The 25,235-nt window shown below is 36.2% G+C and overlaps 1 protein-coding gene across 2 annotated transcripts in view; it reads right to left on the reverse strand.

The window, feature by feature from the left end:
* DPYD (dihydropyrimidine dehydrogenase) overlaps nt 1-25,235 on the reverse strand; it is a 341,070-nt gene that overhangs the window by 207,421 nt on the left and 108,414 nt on the right. For both annotated transcript variants that reach the window (XM_033067795.1, XM_033067796.1), the window contains exons 6-8: nt 15,804-16,000; nt 11,900-11,981; nt 9,421-9,508 (exon numbers count right to left, since the gene is read on the reverse strand). In XM_033067795.1, coding sequence (XP_032923686.1) covers nt 9,421-9,508; nt 11,900-11,981; nt 15,804-16,000 — 367 coding nt within the window. The remainder of the gene's footprint in view (nt 1-9,420; nt 9,509-11,899; nt 11,982-15,803; nt 16,001-25,235) is intronic.

A 25,235-nucleotide genomic window follows, 5' to 3' on the forward strand; every position in this document is an offset into this window, starting at 1 on the left:
CACTTCCTCTAATGGTTCATATTCAGCTCAGTACATTTTTAGCACAAATTAATGAACAATAGCCCAAGAATTTCCAAAAAAAAAAACAGTGTCAAGGACAACATTTGGAAAATACTTTCCTCTATTAGATAAACATGTAATTTGTACTATCATTATCCAAACACTCTAAGTACTTAGTGTGCTTATTTCTGTGTTTTAATCGTATAAAGAATTTTTTCTAAAACAATTTACAATAAATTTAGCACTAACACACTGAAAACTAACAGTACAAAGTCAATCTTAATTACTATATGAACTGCACATGTTATGGTATCACCGAGTGTCAAATTCTTAATATGGTTTGATACTATAAAATGCACACAGAAGACTATCTATGTGACTTTATGCACATGGAATGACAAAGATCTCAAATCTACAGAACACGCCAACATATTACATAAACTCAGATAAATATTTTTATGCCTCTTAGCCTTTCATTTTGTACTCATAAATATATGCAATTGCATAGTTATACGTTGTTAGTTATTTTAAATTTCATACTAAAAGCAACCTTATGAGTGGCCTATCTGAAAAGTACAGATTAGAATACTAAAAAAAAACCTTTGAAGTATAATGATTGTAACAAGTGGTTCAAAAGCCTAGAACACCTGCATATATGCAAAAGCAGACACACAGCAGTGCAAATATTTACATGGTAATTCAACATTTAACAAAATAACAACGTTAATTTAACATTAACATTTACATAATCTTAGTTAAGGATTACTTATTAGAGCACACATGTACAATTTTTTTCTCAGACATTTGTTCCCTTTAAAAATGTCCATGGCATTAAAACTAAGAAGGGCAGAGGATGTGCCTTCCCATGGTGATGGAGGTTACTGTATTGGACAATAAACTTACAAATGCTTCTGGAAGAGGAAAGCTTTTCAATTAATGTGTTGGGCTTGAAGGGAGAAATGAGGAATTCCCTTGGGCACACACTGCAGGTCATTACAGGACTCAGAAGGTGCTCAGACTGCGAATCCCACCCAGAAACAGAATCACTAGTGGAGTGTACTCCAAGTTAAATGAAAAACCAAAATGAGGTAACTGCCGTCCATTGTATCAAACTGCTCCTGAACAACAAAGGCCTGACTCCTGAGCAATGATGAAAAGGGAAGCAGATGACTGAGAAGCACTGGGTCAGATGGAAGCCCTGAGCCCTGCCCATGCCCAGCAGTGACTTTCAAAGCACCACCCTCATCAAGTAGAGATGGCAGAGCAAGAAGATCTAAAGCAACCTCTAAAATTCTTTCAACCAGTACTACAAATCCACAGCACAAATCCAGTTTTGTCTTAACTTTGTCAATTCAACTCAAGGAGATAAACCCCTCGTTGAGTGGGCAGTGAAAGGAATACGAATTCAGGAACATTATATTTATGAGACATAAATATGACAGGAAGACTGCCTAAAACTTTATTCATTAACACAAAAAAATGCTTGTCATCTTCTCACCAATAATTGGCACTGAGATTGTGATACTCTATTTGTGTATAATCTTTAAAAACAAAGAAATTAAGTGCAACAAGCCTAGTTTTTTAACATTTATCTTTAGCAAACAAGACGAAGGAAAGTAAGCCATTTCTAAACTTCTTTAGGTTTTGTATTATGGCAGTCCTCCTATAGTATTAGGTAGAACAATGTTTCAAAAAGTGTCTGATTGCACTACACTCATATGGGACCACATACACTTTTCTTACCAAAAAAAAAAAAAAAAAAGAGAGCTCAGCTAAAGTACAGTAATTTCACACGCATAAGGCAGACTCTTTACACTAAAATTTTGGTCCGAACCTGGAAGTGTGCCTTATACCCCTTATATATGGACAAAGTTGGGAAGTGCCTTATAAATGGACAAAGTTGGGAAATTTGCCAACCCAGAAGTGCGAGCCCGCCCAGCCCTGAGCCGAGCCAGTAAACCCCGCGATCGCATGATTCCGTTACTAATTGGTTATTTTGTTGCGCGCGGATCCTCGCTGCAAAAAAAAAAGTGCACCTTATACGCCGGTGCACCTTATATATGGACAAAGTTTGGAAATTTGCCGACACCCAGAAGTGCGCCTTATACTCCGGTGTGCCTTATACTCGTGCAATTACTGTAAATAATATGGATCAACTCACAAACGTCACTTTAGAAGGTTTTTCATTCTGTGTCTGAATATTAATGTGGAAGTAAAAAGCTGGCAGCATAATAAATATTTGTATATCTAAAAGACAAAAGTAACTGAGTCATGCAGTGAACTTTTGGAAGTGACAGGCAAGCAAGCAAAGCTCTTGTCTTTAGGTGTAAAACTTTCAAGTGTGTACCATCTAAATAGGAAAATATACTATATAGCATCACCATTTCGTTTTTCCTTTTTTTTGTACACCTCAAACATAAAAATGCTTAAAAATATATGCTTGAATTTAAAAAGTCCTAAATAATGCTATATTACATAATCTGCTAAAATATGAAAAAATTAACTACGCCTAAAGCAGTAAGAATCAAAATAATTTTGTCTTTAGATTTAGATGAGCAGTTCTTCAGGCAGTGTGTCCAGCATCATGGAAAAAGACAGGAGAGTGTTTTGTAAAACATATGCAGGAGAGATTGTTATGCTAAGTAGTGTTTTGGTAGGAAAGATAAGTAAGAGCACAAAAATCTGTGTAATTTACAAGTGAATATCATAAGGATGCCCAAGGGCAGATTATTAGTATTTTTTTGAAAGTGCCCCAAGACCATCAATAATAAATAAGCTGCTTTTTGAATCTTAACCCTAAAAGCTTTCAACTGCCTAGTGCTTCCAGTGTATATATAGGAATATTCTACCAATATCCAGAGCAGTACCTAAGACTAAAGAGCTGAAATAACAGCTTACTGCAAATGCCAATAGTAGAAAAAAATGCCTCAAGCATAAAAATTCTTGGATGGATCTACATGGTTGGTCTCCAGGAAAGATACTGCATTGGGAATAATAGCAAGTTCAAATTCCTCCTATAGCATGTAAGAATAGGTTCTTTCAAATAGTTCCTCTTTTAGTATAAGTATTTGGTTCTTAATAACAATGCTTTTTAGATTAAAGAGTAGCAGAAGATAATAAAATAAAGAAAAGTAAGTTTTGTATTAGAACCAATTGATTATATAATTCATTTAGAATATTATTCACATGGGACATGAAACAAGAAATGTAGTGTTAAAGGAGAAGGCATTTATTCTCCAAGCTGTGAGCCATGAGCTAAGGCTCTCCAGGAGGAAAATTATAAAGAACTCCTCTACTTGACTGCACAGACTTGTGTAGACCTTCTTCCTTGGGACTTCAGGCAATTGCAGTTCAATGTGAAGTTTTGATCTTGTTTTGTAGTGCAGTACATCTGTCACTGGCCTTCTCATGGAATCTTTATTTAAAAAAACATTTTTAAAATTTAATTTTAATATTAGTCAAGGTGCTCTAAGGCAATTATGAAATATTTTGAATTATCTTTGCCAGATTCTGCCACTGCTCTTCACTACTGCTTTTCCTCAAACTCTTCAAAGCACTCTGACTTCATAACTCATCTATATTATTTTATTCTTATTATTTCTAATACCAAAGGCCCACAGCTTTTCCCTGGTTTTGTACCCTTTAATATCTTCAACTGTATATGGATACCAATGCTTAAGAGGTCATTGTTAATGGCCTTTTAAATAGCCTTTAATAGTGATCTCAGACCACTATTTAAAATCCTTGATGAAAAGCACTTTCTTTGCAAGATTCTGAAAGTCATCTCCCTTGTCTACAAGGGGCAATGAAATAAACCCAGAAACTAAGCCAGACAAACATTTATTTTGAATATCTAGCTCATCATTTTTCCAACAACATCATTCTTTCCTATGCTATCTTCTAAGGTATTATTTTTCTCCCTTAGTAGTTGTCTTTTGGCTTTGGCTTCCTTGCAGCAAAACCTATATAACCTATAAAGCATCAAAATATTTATGAAATTATAAAATAATACTAAACAATAAAACCCAAAAAACCTCCAGCAACAGAGCTGTTGATCCTAAGAGCCTAAGGCTGCACAATGCCTGTCCTAAAGCTCTACGTTTCACCAAGGTGCACTGCCATTTACCACTGAGACAAACAGCTCTTCACCAAGGGGTCTAACAGCCTCCCACAACATCACCAACACCAAGAAACACAAATCAATTCTGAAAAGCAACCAATTAACTGATAAATCCTGGATATGTTTTCAAATAACTCTGCCTCTAAACTCCTCCTTTGGAGGAGGTAAGTGAAATCATAAGTGAAAAGAAAAAGAAAACTCCGAAATACAAGGTAAACCAAAAACCAGAAAAGCAAGCAAATAAAAGTCTGTTCACAACCTGAAATAAGAGCTATTTTGAACATGGCATATTTCCTCCATAAATGTCTGTGCTGGCCATGGGCCTATGGGCCCCATATGCAGATTTCATGTCCTCCAAATTTAGTTTATGAATCAGGAGTACGATGCACAATTTTTTCCTATAGCACAAGCAAAATGAACATCTGTTCACTTTTTGCCATGTAGGTTTATATCTGTGTGGGTGGGTGTGAACAGAGCTCTTGATGTGTAATAGTCCTCCCATCTGCACACCAGGTGGCACTGCATAGTTAATCAGAAGATAATAACAGGCATGAGGAGATTACTTACTTTTTGGGGAAGAGAGACTAAATCAATCTCACAGAATTTTTTTTTTTAAAGAAGGTACATTAATGCTTGTACTTTTAATTTCTTTTTTTTTGGTGTGTAATTTCACTCCAATCAATGACATGATCTGATTATATCATTGTTTGAATGTTATGTTAATTAACTATGAATGACTGCAATTATGACAAAGGTTCTTTCCACAAGGAATTTAATTTTTTTTTTGTTTTTATATACAGTTTTAACCGTTGCAAGCAGGATAAACTATTCAGAATACATTCAAACAACAATCTGCTTAGATTTATTTGGTACACTCACCTAACCCACCATTTCACAGTATTTAAGAGACCTCTGACTACCCATGTACAATTAAACTAACTTCACAGCAATTCAGCAGCAGAAGATGGAGGAAGAAATAAGCAAGCTTCATTGCTCAATGAGAAGTTAAGTAGAAAGTTAGTGCTTCAAGTTTCAATGTACAAACACTGAAGTTAGAGTATTTAAGCAATTTCTGAGAATGGAGGCTTTAGATTCTTTTTTTTAAGTTAATAAAATATTATCAAATAAAACAATATTTGAGGATATATTTTTATCTGAAATTCATCTAAGGAGAATGTAAATGTTATATAAAACACCTACCTTATGATAAAGTATTATAGAATAAGGACAGAGTTTTGTGTAAAAGTCTGCAGAAAATGTGTTTATGTTGATAGTATTTTTATGCAGTCATTTGAATGTCACATGAAAAATGTCCTTAAATACTTTAAATATTTAGTTCATTCATTTTTATTCAATTAAGTAGTTCCATAAAGAATTTGTTTTGTACTTTCTCTTTCAAAAAGGATATGAAATGCTTTGTGGAGTCTTAAAAGACAGAATAACAGAATCCTGTTTTCCAAAGAAAGCAGCTGAACTTCTAGAAGGATGAGTAATAAAAGCCTAGTATTTCTGCATTTGCTCTGATAGCCATGAGAGACACATACACATGGCTTTTAAAAAACTTTTTCTTTTTATTGGTAAAAATCATATTCTACTCTGAAAATCCATGAAGAGACACAGTAACACAAAGCGTTCAGACTGCTCTGTTCCCCGCAGGACAGCCTTGGCTGCCTTCCTCCGCTGTCTCCGAGGACCATGTGCTCTCTCCTCTAGCCCCTCACCCCTTCATTGATTTCTCCTTTTGCTCTCAGCATGCTTATTCTCTGTTGCCCTGAGTCTCTATGGTGTTTACAGAAGGCAGCAACTGATGCAAGACTTTTCCTTTTTTTAAAAAAAAAAAGTAAAATTTTCAAACTGATTTGTCAGTTCAGACACAAATTCTTCACAAACCCACAAACCCTCCTTATCAAAAAGCAGAGCTGATTCAAGGTGAAGTACATTGAGTAATCTTTCAAATCATGACAGGATGGGATATTTTTCTATGCTTACTTTTAGAGGTTGGTTTTAAAACTTTGAAAGTGCAATTGGGAGATTTAATTCCTGTTAATTAATGTTTGTGAGTAACAAAATACACCGGAAAGTTTGGTAACTGGAAGAGAATTAAAATTCTAAGATGAAAATTTTAAGGGTTAATTCTTCACCTGTAATTCTTAATTAGAATTTTTAATTGCCCGATGAAATAAGACTAAGTTTTGAAATTGCACCTACCTGAATGACAAAGAAAAAACAACTAAAAAATACACTATAGACTCCAATAATATCATTCCTCCCATTGTTTAGTTGCTACCTTTCGGTCCTATCAAAATTATTATGCATGTCATTGTCTAGTATAACTTTTGATGTAAGAAACAGATTCATGGACTACCCCCTAAAACTTACGTTAGCTGTAATCTGAAATTGTGACTGGAGAAAACCAAAAGCATGAAAACCAGAAGCTTTTACATTGTCATTGCCCAGCCAGATCCTTACTGCTTATCCAGGTAACTATGAAAGTTTTTCCTAGGATTTAGTCATTTCTAGTTCAACAAATGCCTTCGTAACCCCAAATTCCACATCAGACTTCACAGCCTAGTTGGGAAAGGTAAGATGGAGGTAAGGTGTGACTCACACTGAGACCCCAGAGGTTGTCCAAGGTTGGTGACACATACTGGCCACCTGCTTGTTTTCAAGTCTACTATAAGGTGTTTTTCTCAACTTTGAACCTGTGACTAAATGTACCAGCCCTACTGGCTGGAGAACATCTTTCTCCCTAAGGTAAACCATCACAGCCTCAATGCTTCAGTAAGCAAAGAATTGAAGCAAAGCACTCTTTTTGTTACTACTCATTTCAAATAAGTCTGTTAACCTGTATCCTTTTGTGAACTTAGGAATTCTTTTCCTCTCAGAAACACAGCAAATAGCTGATTTAACACCTGTCCAAATAGCTCTCACAAAAAGCCTTTGCTATTCATTTTTCTTCAATATGGTCACTTGCTAGAATGCTCAAACCTCAGTCACTATGTTTTACCATCGACAGAACCTGCAGTGGAGGGTTCTTTCCCTACCACACACAATATTCCCACAGGCAACGATTTTCCCTGATGCATAACTGTGTGAAAAATAGTTTTCAAAGTTCTCTTTGCAACTCCATCTGCCCTCAGGTAGCTGCTTATTTACAAGTGCTCTTGTGTTTCATGAATCACGCATGGACTTTTGTACAATCCCAACCTTGAATTCCATCTCATTTGCAAGACTAAAGGTGTGCTCTTCAAAAATCACACTGCTGTGAACAAGTCCGCTCACACTGTATTCTCACCCCATCAGGGATTTCATTTTCTTTTACACACTCATTTACTTTTTTTTTTCCACTAACAGGGAAAATTGAAAACTACCACATTTATTTTCCATCAAGGTACAAATTCATTCAGAAGCAAATTACAACAAAAAATAAATCCTCTGTTTTATGTAAGTAGCACCATAATTATTTTACCCCTATGATTGAGGGTAATGTTCAAACGTGGTATTTCATTGAATATGTTTGCTCAGTAGGCAAAGAACACAGAAAGAAACGCAGTTCAGACTCATTATGGGAAGCCGGTTGTTGCTGAGAGCTTATAAATGCTCTGTTGCATTAATATCATTAACTCCACAAATATGCAACCCCTTAGCATGTCCTCCCCCTCTCACTACCAGCATGCAAGGCCACATTACTGTCCAGTGGCTTACACAGCACTGCAAAAGTGACATGACAGGCAGACAAGGGGGCACAGAAAGGGCATCATGAATGCAAGGTAGCTTCCAACAACAAAACTTTGTAGGTACACATAATCCTTCATTAGCATTTATACCCTCTGTTTCCTAGTACAATCAATGAACACATGCTTTACAGGAGAATTATGCTTCAGATAACTTCTCTTGTTTATTAAAATTCTGGCTGTGTCCCTTAACTTAGCATCTGTATGGCAAAATGTTGTCTGTGTGTATATATATATATATATATATATATATATATATTTCTAACCAAAAATATTTTACATTACAATAGCTTCATTAAGGTCAGAAAATATACCCAGATACATAAACCAAACATTCTAGTTCTATGTGAAGTGCTCAGTGGTCATTTTTGCTGATGCTAAACTAAACTGTTGTTCTAAGCTTCTGAGTCAGAAATGCAGAGGAATGATGCTGATGTTAAAAAAAAAGATTTTTTTCCTAAGTGCTAGACTCACAGAAAACAAATGCTTATGAATTAATTCCTCATTGGTGAGATTTCACAATGTGGTTTGAAAGACACAGATGAAAACAATAAAAAATCTAAGTTACACCATTTGCCTTGTATATAATTACATGAAAATATGATCCATCAGAATTCCTATACATGGAAGTTCTCTAACAATGTGAGGATTTAGGATTACATAAATCACAACACTGTGCTATCATTACACGACAGAATAGACCTGCAAAGCTTATTATACTGCATAACCAGATGGTAAACAACAGTTGTCGTTGTACTAAGAATTACATCTCTGTAATCAATAATAGGAATGAGGAACAGTTGGACAACTTGTTTCCTATTATGTTCACTTAGGCAACGTCTAGATCAATAAAGAGCATTAAGCCTCATACCAACTGTAGACAATGCCTGCTCAACATGCCTATCATATGGCAGCAATGGGTCCAGCTGTACATCAAAATAATTGTAAATGGATAATAATTCTAATCTAACATTACAAAGAAGTGATGATTCAAACAGCAGAGAGGTGCAGGACTTCTCTAGCATATAAGAAGACAGACCTATGATGCCAGTTCTAGTAGAAGTCAAAATCAGCTAATTTTGTTAACCCACTCCATAAGTACATTTCACTACAGCCTATCTGAAGGATGTTACACATTTTATATGGATGAAAGAAAAAAAGCAACCAAGCATGATATCACTGGCTTACATATAGATTCAGTAATTGCGTGGATATTAAGCTGTTCACAAAAATTGAAAAAACGAAACTTGTGTATCCTCTAGGTCAATATGGCAATTACTTACAAGCACATTTTACCATTTTTGACTACCTAAACAAACAATAAATCAACCCATTCAACTACATTCACATCTTACTTAAAGACCTGTAATATAAATCTGAACATTTTAATAACTCTCTTAAGGTCACTAGTTTTAGCTTCCTGATTTTAAAACTTTTCTTATATTTTACATCCATAATTAATCAAATCAAAGCTTTCTCCCATCATGCTATTAACAAAGATACAAGGTTTCAGCTTATTCCTAGACATTCAGTATGACAAAATATGGGACCGTGAGTTCTTCTTACCTATCCCAATAAAGACTGCTTTATAGCCATCTTCTTTCAGGGTATGGAGTGTCATTCCATCCACTGCAAGGCCTTTCCTAAAAATTATCTGAAAGAATTCAAAATTGCTTGGTAAAAAATTCAATTGTATGAAGCAGCACATCCTGCATGGCAAACTAACAAAAGATTTCAAAAATATGAATGACCTAAGTTTTGATTTAGACTTGCAATTGTTAATTCTAATTTAGACAAGAAACACTGTCCACAATGAAGTAATTGGTGTTCATTATTGAAAGAAGTAACTCACAGCAATCAAAACACCTATAATCTATACTTGTTTCTGATCAATTACTTCTTACTTGCAGAAGGAAAAGCTGATTCTTTTTTCCAGAGCCATTCTCCACCAGCAATCCTGCTCTGAGCAGCCACTGCACAGGCTGAGCACCTAGAGGAGTTGTAGGAGTGTAAGACAGGGAATGGTGTTCTCTGTGTGCTCAGGCAACCAACAATGGCAGTCCCTGTGAGAGGTCATGCAACTGGAGATACACACACCTTTTGTTCAGCACTCCTAACCCCAAGGCCTTTGAGCACAAAAAGTGTGTGTGATTCCTCTTCTGATATTTCATACTTCTTGACATAGGTATGTGTGTTTTTATCTCCACATCTTAGACTCTCTGAACTTGAATGTTTTCCCCCAGGTTTTTATATCACATGTGATTTTGCTTTACAAAAAAAATGCAGTGCTGTTGTATAAGCTCTGTACTTTGTGATCTTAACAGTTTAGCTTCAAGTCACTGTGTATCTTGTTTGTTATTCAATCTGCCTATATTTCATTTAATATACTTTCCAGGTTGGTGGGGGGAAAAGGCAGCAATAAAATACAATTTACACTACTTAAAACATTGACTTTCTTTGTCTTTGGAGATGTAGTATAAAATTTATCAAAGGTGAAAAAAGCCATGTACTGTTGCAATCCTTAAAACAATACAGATTCCATCCCTGCTTGCAACAAAAGACATTTCATAAATTGTCATTACATTTTTTTTTCCTGTTGGTACATATGTTATGAAAACCCAATGAAGGAATTTAAATGGAAATACTGTTTTATGTGAGGATTCATAATACTTCTAGGGCCTAGCTCTGTAATCCTTGTTCAGCTGACTAATTCTTACTAATTTCAGTGGAATTACTTGAATAAACAGCACTACTGAGCATTTACACAACACAGCACCTTCCACCACAGATTTGAAATGCTTTAAGTAAACACCAGAAAATATTTCCAGCTTACAGAGGTATAAAGCTAAGGTACTTATTTAACCAGCTTGCCAAAGGGTCAACTGCAAGCAATGGCAGAGTTTTGAAGCAAATTTACAATGAGATTCTCTGCTGCACTCCAGAAGCACAGAGGTCAAGACGACGCGGTGGCTCCATCAGTCCGTTCTGGAGACCCCATCATTACCCAGAGCCCTGGGAGCTGAGGCTGGCAGAGGACCCCCAGCAGTCTGTGCCCAGCAGTTTTGTCTAAAGGTGTCTCAGTGCTCTGTTTAACACCATCCCTAACTAAACCTCCATTCTGTCAGTCTTTTCAAAGGGAACTTTAAAGTAGAAAAACAGACCTGTAGCATTTTAAACTTTATCTTGCATCTTACCAGCATTTTTACAAAACTGAGGCAGGATAACATTCTCACTCAGTTCTTGGGACAACAGTCTACTGTTTTTACAAAAAGAATTCAAATGAAAGATTCCAAGAAGAATTTCTTGCTTCACTGAAGGCTTTAGTGACATGTCAAAAATAAAGTATTCCTCCTGGTACTCAAAAATTATATCCAGTGATAGGTTCTAAGTTTGTACCTTCTTTTAAAATGTGCAGCAATCGTAAATACTATCTAGATCTTCAGCTCAAGTCCTAAATTACAATAAATCGCTGTTCCCATTATCTATAAACAACACACATTTATTTAACAGAATAATGCATAACTATTGCTTTCCAAGGAGTTGAATAGACTATTATTGTTTATTACAGATGATCATGTTAACACTTTAATTTGATGCATTTTATTATAAAATTAACTTGGATGCAAGACTGTATGATAAACCATTAAGAAAAAAAATTCAGGCAGAAGGAAAAAAAGAAGTATCAAATATGAATGGTTTAAGTAGTGCCAAACTTGCATGGAAAAAACTTGATTAAAAAAAATCAAATCATTCCAATAGCTACATTGAACCCCTAAAGCAATTTAGGAATTTGTTTCTTACAGACAATTAATCACATGCAGGCATGCCAGATGAGAGCTATTGATTGCCCTTTTCCAAACTAGTGGCATTCAGACAGGAGACAGACAAATGCCCTGAGCAAGAGGAAGCATCTTCCTGCCTCTGTCTAGCATAGCTTTTAATCGTTCTTTACTAATGTGCATGACATTTTGCTGTTAATCTTTGGCAGAGTTCTTGTTCTTTTTTTTCTTTGTGCTATACATAGGCAGGATATATTTTTCATTACCTTCACTCCAAGATCCTTCATAAGCTTGGCTTCAAAATTCACAACATCATACGGCAAACGAAACTGGGGGATTTCAGACATACTAGAACAAATAAAAATGCTTGTAACTCTTAGGAAAAATAATTATTATTTGCTATTAATATTATTAGCTAAAATACTTCTAATATACCTTACTTAATTTTGACATACATGAATGGAAATGTGCTGAAATGTGACTCTTGACTTTTTTTAATTGTTAGAGTAACAAAAAAGCATTATTCATCCAATGCTAAAAATACAGGCCAGGAAGGCAGTACCCTGAGGCCAACACTGCCCACTCTTGTAGGTGACTATTTAACACACGTTATGTTTGAGTTCTAAAGGACTTCAGCTCCATTGCTTTTGTTCATCAGAACACGTAACACTAAACTTAAGATATCCATTTAAGAAAAAGACCTCATGGTTACTGAAAGCAAGGTGACATAGCAATCTTTCATTAAGTTATGTAGTAGAGTATCAAATTTCCCATACAATTTTTTTAATACACTATTTTGAACTATGGTATTTAAAACTGTACCTCCATTTCTACTTCATAAATTTTTAATGATTTTTCAGGGTGGACAAACACTTTATCAGCTGTTGATTTCATGTCTGATTTTTCACTTAATGTTTATTAACTGGTATCTTTTCCTCCTGGGGAAGATTAGGAATGACATGTTCAAGCTCCCAGAATCACAGAAGGGAAAACTGCATTGCCAGTATAGAATCTGTTTATATTTACTGATACAGAGCCAATAAATATATATTTCTCTCCAGTGAAATGACATCTCTATATGCCAGTTCAAAATTCCTTCTGTAAAACACATTGCAGATAAACACAATGAAGTTATATTTTAGATACTTTTGTTCAATGAAGATAAAAACCTAAATATGCAGAAAAGCAAAGACTTCTCCCCAGATACTTCTAAGCTTCAAACAGTCTAATCTGTTTCCAAATTAATGAATCTGTAATATCCATAACAAAGCACAGGCACAGACATTCACTGTAGCTTATTTTACATATTGATATTGACCACACCATCTTTAGCATCCAACTTTGACAGGCCAGAAGACTTTTCTTTTAAGTTCCATCAACTTTCATTATATTGATAAGAAACTGGTGCTCTTCCTCGTTTCTAATACTGCCCTTTTTCCACCTTTCTTGACCAGTCTGCAATGAGAAGTGCTGTAAATATCAGATATAATGAATGTGTCAATACAACTTTCATAGGTCGTGCTAAATAAAGGTGTCTGAGGCAGAAACTAATGTATCAATATGATTCTGCAACAGAGATTCAATAAAGAAATCTAATCAAAAAAAGGAAAGTTCTATTTTCCGGGCCACCTACGTATTTGTTGGAGGCCAGTCATTTCCACCACATGTCCCAGAACAGTGCTGGTTGTGTTACATCACTGTCAGAATTTGTAAACAGTTTTTTTGCTCCTATTAAACACTTACTTAGTTTTACGTTGCATAGTTTTATGTTTTATACCCACATGCATGCACATTAACTAAAAAAAGAGGCTTCTTTATGAAAGTCAGCTATACATCAATAATTCTGATGCAATTTCTTTCAGCAGCAGCAGATGGGCTCTGACTGCAATGGAGAGCCAGGAACAGGAAATGGGGCAGGGATGAAGGAGGGATGCAGTGGATATGAAATGCCCCACAAATTCACATCAACCTCAAATCTGACCCAAGTCAGAGGTGCTTGGACCGGAGCTTGGTGCTTCTCAGCAACCTCAAATTGCTGTTGCTCAAGGGACAACTCTTTGCCTTAGTAAAAGAAGTATTTTGGTACATTGTAAAGCGGTGGCACAGACAGGAGCAAAAGTAATAAAGTTTGTTCATGTTCTCTAAGCAAGAGCATGGTGTGCTCATGCCTACTCTACTTTAAAGCATAGATTTTACACAACTGGTGAAATGTAGGAAAACCTCCCCATAAAAATGAAGAATCCAGACACGTTCAGAGAAGCACGGGTTTATGCTGTATTTAAATATCCCACCACAGGAATTGCAATCACTAGACACCATTCTATTGTCTCAATATTATGAAAATTAGCTATGATGCAATAAACATCCTAATTAAAAACAACTGAAAAAAACTTTAAGAAGGCAAAAAACACTGCCATTATAAACAATTGATTCCAAATAAAAAATTGATTTGGTCTTTGCAATAGTTTATGAAGCCTTGAAAACACACCCATCAATAACCTGAATTTGTTAAAAGATGTGCTGCAAATATTTAGAAAGGCAATAATGGATGGCTGTTGCCACAGGCCAGGCCCCCTTCTGTTTCAAGATAAAAATAAGGACTGAAGGAATTGTTGCCCTTAAACCACACATAGGCATTTCTACAGTGAAATGGAAGTAAAATTTAACCTTGATTGATACATGCTAAGACTCAAAAAGAAAGAAATACATTTTAAAATACACTCCTCAACCATTAAGAATACTAACAGAACAGGCAAAACTCATTGTAAGGATTTTTGCATTAGGAGAAACAACAGGTTATTATTTTAAAATCCATTTAAACCACAAAGAACTTAAGACCACACTGCTTCAAATACACAAGCACATACTAAGCAACTGTATCATTGTACTACAGCACTGAAGCAGCTGCAAGAAGTCCTGCATTGTACTGCCAAGTCCAACCTGTTTCCAAAAAGAGCCTTTTTGTTAAAAAGCCTTTATTAATTCTGACTACTTTACAGCAAGATAACTGATTTTAATCTGGTGTTTATGATAACATGTGCTACTGAACAGGTAAATAGGTATTTCACATACTAAATTTGCAGTCCTCTATGGTAACTCATTCAAGTAAAACAGCTTCACAGTTAAATGCCTATGGATTAACACCTTGGTAATTAGGTAGAATAATTCTAAACCTCACTGGGAAAAATGCAAGTAATCAGTTCAACTTCTCCAGAACTGATTCTCTGTCTTGCAGACCACTGAATAACTATTTGACTTTATGATATTCTGGACCAAATTCATTAACTGTGTCAACTCTATTGATCTCAGTGATGCTGCATCAAGAAATTTAAGTGCATCACCCTTCTTTTTATCCCTGTTTCATTACATTTTAATTTTTAAAAACATTGTGTGAGCGCATCTTGTACTCTTGAACATCTTACATTATAGAATTTAATTTTGATTTTTAATGGCTTGGTATCCATTAGTCAGTGTCCGAATTACCTTATACACAGGATAGATTTGATCACAGCCATTCCTGCAGTGGTAAAAACTAATTTTCTAGTATAGAGGACTGACAACATGCAAATATTAGCCAAGGATTTACCATAGAGAAAAACTGCAAACATACCTTCCTTTATGTATTTGTAACTTTTTGAAGGTTGAGAATTACAGGGGGTTTGTTTCACCCATATGGTATGGTCTGCTAAAGTTGCATCCATGATTGCATCTGTCACCTTTATTTGCACAAGGTAGTCCAGGAAAGCATTTTAAACCTAAAACTCTCCATGAAATTAACATCTGACTAAAGCATCTTAAATATTCTTTCACGAGGGCTACAGGTACTTCATCTTGTTTTAAAAGTTTTGGATAAGGGAAAATGGTTCCTGACACAATTTGTTAATATGTTATTTGATAATAACAATTGCACCCTGGAATTTAACAGGTCATATGAAGAGAATATAGGAGATAGCCACCAGATTTTCAGTTAAAACTTGCCTGTAACTGTACCTCTTTTAGCATGGATGATCCATTATTTAAATAAAAAGTTACTTTTACAGATCTGAAATCTTCTGTTCTCTTCCTTTGCTAAAAGTCAAGGGATCACAAATAAACTATGCATGTACAACAGTTTTCTCTATGCTTTCTACAACAATTGTAAACAGTGCTTTGCTATCATTGTTTTATTACCTTAAGCCTCCAAGGTACTCCTGCTTTTCAAATATGGTGATGTTTGAATAGCCCAGTCGAGCCAAAAAAGAAGCACAACTTAAACTTGCAGGTCCTGCACCAAGAAGAGCTATCTTCACCTGATATGCTTCAGGCATATCTTCTAGAGGAGGTAAAGAAGGATTTCTGATCTGAGGAATATTCATGGCTTTGAAAACCTGAAAAGCAACACCATCAACAGGTTAAACATGTTACATACCCTCCTTAAATTTTACTATGACTGACATGATGGAAGCTTCTGCTAGTACTGTCACATAGTTGATATATCATAGCAAATTCACAACATTATAGAGGATTCCAAATGACATGACCTGTGCGTTTGTGAGGGATGTTGTATTTGGAGGGTTTGGTCCTTCTATGGGTCTTTTTTGTCTTAAAAATCTCTGAAGTCAGATTTGTCACTACTGTAAATTTTACAGAGAAGTCAGAGCCAGACTACCAGTAACAGAATAGGAATACAAAGTCAGCCAGATGGCAGAATATCTCTGCAATGCCAAAAAATTTTCCTGCAAACAAATTATTCTTACTAGTAGAAAAATACCTCTGCAAGTAATGCAAAGGATTACAGTGCCAGTAGAGGGGTTTTGCTTCTTCAAGAGACAACCTGCATGATTCTGGAAAAATCAATTGTAGCTTTAATTTTAGAGCCGGTGACAAACTTCAGGTGGGTTTGAAACATTTTTTTAGGAACCACGCTTAGTTTTCAGTGCTATATTTTCATTGGTAACCCATGCTTTAGATGCCTCCTCTTAGAAAATTTTTATAGGACTTTGTTTCCATTTCTTAACTATCTTACTTAGTTTGCTGTCCCCTTTTTAACTGGGTTTCCAAAAGCTGCAGACATACCTGAAAGTTAGACTATTTTCCCTATGTCCCAATTATTCATTCACCTGCATAATGGTGATGATCTGGCCCAATCTGTACTAAAAAGACTTTGGAACAATCTCTGCCTAGTGTTGTGCATTTCTACAGCACCCAATGCAATGGGTTGCTAACCTGGTTGTAATGCCACACAGTTTTTCAGATTTGCATTAAATCAGTTGTTTACTCAGGTATACAAGTAAGAGGTGAAGGCAGAAATATTCTGCATTCCCCAAGTTAGACTTCACTCTCCTCTGCACTTATATAAATTGTAGGGAAAGGAATTGAGTAATCTCAATCTTGTATGATCTACAAAAGGAAAAACAACAGACTTACAGCCTCAGAGGCTACTAAACATTAGAAGCATGGAAGAGCACAGGCAAGCATTTTTACTTCAAGCATTAGGGGAAAAATGTTTAACCCAAGCAGTATATAATTGTAGCAGACAAAAGAATTCAAGAGCGCATTGCATGGTGATTCTCAGTCATACCACAAACACCATCAATGCAGCATCTCAAAGAACTCCAGCAGATCACACTGTTTCCCACCTATTTCAATGCAGAGCTATGCTCCCTAAGTACTAACTAGTCCTCTAAAATACATACACTGTCATTTGTCTTAATAAATATCATATTTAAACTATTTAGAAGCTTACCAATAGATTTTACTTTCCTTAGAACTCAAGAAGCAAAGGGTTTTCAAGTTAAACTTTGGTAATTCCACTCATGATTAGAATTTTTCATTTATATTTTGAATCAATGTTCATTTTCTTCATGTGCACTTGAGCACTCATGCTAGGTAAACCAATGATTAGTTCCTTCCCTCTCTAAAATTTCTGTGTCAAACTCCCCCAGTCTTTGTAAATTGACACAGCAGTTTAACAAACTGCATGAAGCAAGAGACAGATAATTGTTTTAAAGAAAGAATCATTTAAACCTGACAATTCATACAATATGGGAAAGTTTAATGTGGTTATTAATGGGTTTCACAGGCTGAAAAGCTCATATTGTACTATGAAACTAGACTATGATAATCAAAATGCAATGATATTTCTAAAATGTCTGCTTTGTTACATTCATAAGTGCTTGAATTATACCAAATTTTCATTAGTCTCGTGTAGCTGTTTAAGAAGGCTATTCAGTAAAAAATTATATAACTTGCATATTTAATGTGTATATTGAACACTCTGAATATGCATATGCTTAACAAATTTACCACCAAATTTACTTTATTGCTAACATAACTATTTTTATATGTATTATTGAATAGTCATACCCATCAAATAAATGTTACACTGAAGTTCCACACTACTGTAGTGCAGTGCTAAGCTTCAGAAACCAAGCACTCAGGCAGAAAATCCTAGGAGTTCAGGCTGAATGGTCAACTTTAATTCTGCCTATTTGCAAACAGGGTAAAACTGTCTTTATGCAGCACAGCCAGCTTGTGTGGCAGTATCTTGCCATCTGGAATTCAGTGGCAGTTTTGCATATTAAGGCTGGCAGGGTAACTGTGTGAAAATAGCAAACTGCTTTAATGCGTTTCTAAGGATTTTTACTCACCTCATGGTGAAGTTTCCCTACACTGCAAGTCACTTAATTAAATATCACTGAATTCCTCTGTATAAATCCTTTGGTAGCCAGAGATGAGTAACTAGCAAGCAACTGTTCAGTGGCACATTACATGCAACTGTCCTTTCTGCTTCTAATCTCTTCAGACTATGTTCAGGATGCAGGTAAAATTTAATACTAATGCTCCTCTTCACACTTTTCCTTCAGAAACATGATTTCTTTCTTGTTTGGATGTAGTTTTTCCTTTGTATTGCAGGGTTTTTTAACCAAGACCTTTTCAGGAAAATTAGACCAAATGATGAATTTTAAAGCAGAGTGTCTCAGTGAAAAGCCTCAGTCATCTTCCTCATGTCTGCCTATTCTTCTGGCTCTCTCTCATACACATTCAAAAGAGATTAGACAGATTAATAATAGACATTAATAACATTAGGCATTTATTCTTCAATTTTTTATCAAATACGACACAATTATCATTACTTCCCTGTCTAGGGCCCATTCAAATTAAACCCACATTGATTCTGTCCACTTCCTACGCCTCATGTCCATCAGGGTCTCCAACAGGATATTCCCAGCCTACAAAACATGGAGATTTAGTCTTCAAGTGAGATCCAATTCGACTAAACCAAAACAGCTAATCTATTCTGCTAAGCTCCAACAACTGAAAAAAATTCTCTCTTGATTCTCACATTTATAACATATTATACTTCTACTGGCATCACTCCACTGTGCAGAGGGGTGAGTGCCCTTGCTCAATGCTCTCTACACTATGAAATCTAACAGTTTGTTGTATTCTCTGTTGTAAATAAAGCATCCTTTCACTGCAAAGGGGTCGGTTCATGTTCCAAAACATTCAACAAAGAGTCTAGTTCCAAAATACATAAAAATAATGCGTAACACTGAGTTTGTACTCGGGTTCCACAACGTGTCCTGTATGAGCAAATTACAGCGGTTTCAATTGCTGAGCAACTGATTCCATTTTAAACTTTTTGGAAACTTTTAGCCAACTCATTTGAGCTGCTTTTGAGAATGCAGATAGGGAAAAGCTTATTATTAGCCTCATGTAATAAAATTCTGTCTCTTTTCTTCACAACACCACTCTTATATTGGCATGTTTTGATGAAAAGATGTGACATTCAGCAAAGAGTAGCAGGTGATGCAGAGAAATGTATTTTTCTAATCAGATGAAAATAATTTTATGACATAGTAAGCATGACTTAAATGAGTCTAAAACATTTTAAACCATTAAAATAGGCTAGAACCAATATACTGAATTTTTACCACTAATTTTATACAATTTAAAATAAATAAAATCACTAATTTCAATTAATGTGGCACTTAGAGCTATGGTTTAATTGACTAGGTGTTGTTTGATCAAAGGTTGGACTTGGATGATCTTGGAGATCTCTTTGAACCTCAATGATTCCATGATCCCTGGCAGTGTTCAAGGCCAGGTTGGAGGGGTCTTTGAGCAACCTGGTCTAGTGGAAGGTTGGACTGCCCCAAGGCAGGGGAGTTGGAACTAGATGATCTTAAGCTCCCTTCCAAGACAAGCCATTCTTCTATTCCATGACTGCTTAAAATCATTTTTGGACTATGACAATGTATTAAATAAAACAGTAAATAGATTGAAAGTTTAATCTCAGTGTTAAAATGTGAAAAACTTCATCCAATCCTACAAAATGAGACTACTAAAACATACATACTTTGTATATCCAAGATACACACAGAAGGACACATTTCAGAAGGACAAATAGAAGGACAATTTAGCCTTTTAGAAATATATGTTTTGACTTGATAACTAAATATTTTATATTCTTATAATATAATGCTTGGTTCCACGCTTAATAGGCTCTAGAAGTAAGTTTATCAGTAAGGTTTACAGTTAAACATCCTTCACCAAGGCAATGAGATACCAAACAGCTACTGACATAGACATTCGAATCTAGCTGGGATTCATTTTAGTGTGAAACATATCAGTATACACTGAATTGTTGCCACATTTTACTAGTGCACACACAGTAAAATACAGGCAATGAAATCAGGAACATTTAGGAACTGGTTTTATTAGTTTCACACTTTCCCACTTGTTTCCATGGATATTTATCTGTAGGCTGGTTTACATTAATATGGGGCAGTTGAATATTTAAAGAAGAAAATAATATTCTGCACACATTTTAATGCAAAATAAAGCAAATTGCATGCACAGTAATATTCTTGAAGTTGTCAAATTACATGATCACCCAATTAACTCCATTTAATTGCAGGGGATAGCATAGGATGTTACATTAAGTGTTTTTTCCACAGACATGTGCTAGTTATGAAACCTTGATCTTCCCTCCACAATTTAAGAGCTAAAGTTGTAATACTTCAAATTTTTATGGAAGTAGGTGAGTGCTTACAAAACTAGGGCGTAAAAGCTTATTAAAGACTTTTTAAACCTCCATTATTCTAGTCCCAAGATATCCCATGGATCTAGGACACTCCAGAGTCCAAATCACAATGTTTCATGAATCTCACCACTTAACAGACTCAGCAATATTCATACAAATGCCTAAAAAATAAAAAATGTTTTAACATCTGTAAAACAAGCTGTGGAGAAGTTTATATTACTTGCCAAAATATTAGCAAATCTTTCAGCATTGGCCAGAGGACTCAGAAGTCCTCAGGTTCACCTCCTGAACTATTGTAGAAAGCTACACCACCCCTTTCAGACAAGCCTGAAATTTTATTTATTATTATCATGGATTTCAACGTGACTTAAAAGATAAAATTACCTAAGGATGTATTAAAATTAATACTGACAAATAAAGAGTTTTTTCTATTTGTCCTGCTGCCTTAGCTCGCCAGAATAACTCTCCTCTTGCAGATGCAGCTCATGTACCCGTGCCTGTGATGATGCCCAGCCTGGTACCTCAAGGCCATGGAGCTGCAGGAGTGGCAGCCCCATGAGAACCACCTTCTCCTCACAGCTACACTACAGACTGAGCAGAGCTGTCCATTCGCAACTCAAAAAGGAACCCTCAACCCAAGGGCACAGTTTTCGTTCCATGGCAATCCCTCAGGGTTCATTTCCTCCTTTGACTCTGGTGGGCTGGGGGAGAAGAGAGGTTCAGCACTCCTCACCAGAGCACTCCTTCCAGCACAGGTACTCTGCTGAGATGTCCCTAGGTGAGCAGCAGGTAAGCTCATAAAACCTCACTTTTAGAAGAACACATATCAAATTTCCTTTTCCAATTTCTTTCTGCTGCAGCAGCAGTCAGAATGTATCTGCAAAGAGGAACAAATCACCAGAACTGTAGCTGGCACAAGAACCACAGTACTAAATGATCTAGTGTTTATATCCAGTATGCAGAGATTAAAATAATACATTTTCTATTTGGCCTGTGCTGCACCATTCAGAATGATTAAACAGAAATAGAAGAGAACCTTTAGACTCAATAAGCTCTATCCAAAAACATAAAGAACATAGAGTTTCTTACTAATACTACACCAGATAAGGTAATAGACCTCACATCTTTTTTACTACAAGCTTGCAAACTTGTACTTGAGTAACCAGGGATTTTAGTTCATTTTGGGACTGACAGCCATATACCTCATGCTTATATGTATTGTCACTGCAACCTCAGTATATTTTCACTGAACTTGTGTTCAAAAAATGGATGTTTCCTGATTCTGAAGTACTTGGGCAAAGGAGACAGATAAAGACATTAATATAATCTTGACCTGTGCAGTAGCAGGTGTAACCTGAGCTTGACACTCGTCATTTATAACAGTGAGATTTACACCATGTTATTCTCTAGATGCAACAGTTACCATGGTAACTACATCCCAGTATACACATTCTACATCACAAATACAAACGGACATTTCCTTTTTTCCACTTAAACATTTAATTGTCAGAATTCACATTTTCTCAGGCTGGATTACAATTCACTTTGAGAATGAGCCAAACATAGTTACAAAACTATATGACAGGGCAGAAGGAAAATGCAGGCAGCATAAGGTGCCATTTTTTTTTACTGTTCTACCGTATGCAAGACAAATATTTTACAATTAGGGAGCTTTATCTGCAGTATGAACAGATGATCAGTCATTGTTCAGAAGCACAAACGGGCACACATCATAGCCATATATTTTCCATTTTAAATCCAGATTACTGCTTTACTGCAATTTTATCTATTATCTCAGCTAGCAGTTGTGCCCTTTTATTATTGCTCACTCTCGTAATGCATCAAGTGTATGATCCTCAGACTAATTCCAAGGGAAAAAAAAGCCTAAAACTGGCTCCATGCACAATGGAGTTTTCAGTAAATAAGCCCCTGTGGGACAAATATTACACCATGCATGAGAATCACCATGCAGCTCTCATTAAGATTAACACATGTTGCATGGCTAAATTACACAATTTGCTAAGTTACCTGTACAGGTAGAGCTGTGAACACTCTGTCTGGGCCAATAGTCTTATGAAAAGTAGTACCTTACAATTTTCTTCCATATTATAACCTATATTTTTATAATGGTTGTTACTTGGTAGCACTCATGCCATTTTATTTTTCTACTACACCTACTTTCACAGTGAAATTTAACGGAAAATTAAAAAAGTACTAAGTGCAAAAGTGACTGCCTATTATTACTAATTAAGACTGCTACAATACATACAACTTCTGTTAAAAAATCAGTAAACCTAAAATTTTTATTAATACAAGTTATTTACATTCTTTACGTTTTTATATACTAGATGCATAGAACCACAGATGGTACTATGAAAATACGAAGGATAATAATTTTTTTAAACTTTCTTTTTGTTAGAGTGCCATATAGAATTATGTAACAATTTTATTCTGTTAGAGCTCCTGAAACTAACATAATTTTAAACAGACTAGAAACATTAGGAGCAAAGCCATTGAAAACTATTCATCCTTTGCAGTTTTTGTATCAATCATTATGCTAGCACTGAGCTTTTTTTAATAGATTTCTAAAGATTTTTGAAGAAAAATAGCAGATATTTAGCATTATCTATCAAGCCATAATTCCTCTCTATTAATCATAAAGTAAGGGCTAAAAGAAGACACAAATCAAATTATAACAGATATTACTTGCATTTGGTTCCTAAACAGTAATATTTCACCATTGTATTTATGATCTACTTGACAACTGTTTAATCGTTTTTGTTTGGTTAGTTGGTTTGGGGTTTTTATCTTTGGTTTTGTGGAGAGTTTAAGCATAAAAGAAGTCTTCTGCTTTGCAACAAATACAGTAATTTCACGACCATAAGGCACACCGGACTATAAGGCGCACCCCCCCGGAGCCGGCAAAATTCACAACTTTGTAGATCAGATAAGGCGCACTGGACTATAAGGCGCACTTTTTTTTTGCAGCGAGGCTCTGCCCCCAGCTCCCCCCGCGCAGGTGTTGGTCAGGGCCCCGCCTCAACCCGGCAGCCATGGGCCCCCGGGACTGCCTGGACCCGAGAGGAGGGGTACCACAGGCTCCCTGGCCCGCCTTCACCCGGTAGCCATTGGCCCCCGGGATTGCCTGGACCCAAGAGGGGGGTGCCGTGGGCTCCCTGGCCCGCCTTCACCCGGCAGCCATGGGCCCCCAGGCCCGCCTCCACCCGACAGGGGAGGTGCCGCGGGCCCCTGGGCCCGCCTCCACCCAGCTGCCGCGGCACTGCCAGCTCCTCCCACGGCTCACGGCTCACACTTCCGGTTTGGCAAATTTCACAACTTTGTACAACAGATAAGGCGCACCGGACTATAAGGCGCACTTCTGGGTTCGAGGGAAAATTTTAGTCAAAAAGGTGCACCTTAGAGTCGTGAAATTACTGCACTAGCTTTTTATATATACAGAATAGTGGCCATTAGAAGAAAAGGTAATGAAACTGTTTCTTGACTGATAAAACCCAACTATTCAACACACACACAGAACCAACACAGTTCAGTGTCTCTAGTCTCATCTTGTAAATGAGAACTTTGGATTTTTACACTTCTGTGTTCAAATCTCAAGAAAAATTAAGTGTATAACTACTTAAATGACAGAGAGAAAAGAAGATTCAGCAACAGCTGACAGAGAAGTTTATCAGGTGCTCCAGAAGATTAAAAAGGCTCCTGGAGAGAAGTAAGGAGGGATACAAACAGATAAAGGAGAATAGCAGCAGCAGGTAGTAATATTTCCTCATCAAATCATGACCCACAGCAATTGAGAAGAGGGTGTGAAGTCTGTGCATGACACCAGAGGAAAATACTGGTCTTATAGACATCATCTGTTACTTCCAGATTGATTTGCATTTCTGTTTTGGTCTGTCCTACAAAGCTGGTTTTTTCCCAGGCTTTGCAAAGTTGACTGGAACTTCACTGTATGTTTGTAAATAAGATCAGCCAAATGGCTCACGATACAGAATAGGGACATGCACATTAGTTAAGGACTGTATAGAAACGTGCAATCTTAACACACAAATCTGCTGTTTCTGATATAGCCACAACTCCCTCACTTCTACAGAGGCCAAAATAATAATAATTTGTACCCAATGTTACTTCAGATAGATTAGATGGGGTACCATCTGAGACCTTGAGTTAGGTAAAAATTCTCCATGCCCACAAAAGAATTTAACAACTGAGTAGTTGCCTCTGTCCTTCTTCAGATGGAAATTGGAGCACTGAAACTACAAGCAAAGCACAAGAAGCCACATAAAAAATTTCTAACGTGAAGCAGCAAGTAACAACCTTTGCTTCAGTAGCCAAAACATGCACCTACCTTTATGAACAAGTAAATTTACAAATATATGCTGTGAATCTGTACCTATATAAATAAGTACACATGGATGTGTTTAGGTCAACCTCAAACTATGTATTGACTTAGGTTTGGAAAAACAGTACAATATAAAAGAAAAAAATCATCTGAAGCTTTGTCTCAAAGCAAGTATAAACACACAATTCTGCTATAGAATCTACCCTATGCCCAGAGC

Source organism: Catharus ustulatus, chromosome 9 (assembly GCF_009819885.2).
Source record: "Catharus ustulatus isolate bCatUst1 chromosome 9, bCatUst1.pri.v2, whole genome shotgun sequence".
Classification (NCBI taxonomy): domain Eukaryota; kingdom Metazoa; phylum Chordata; class Aves; order Passeriformes; family Turdidae; genus Catharus; species Catharus ustulatus.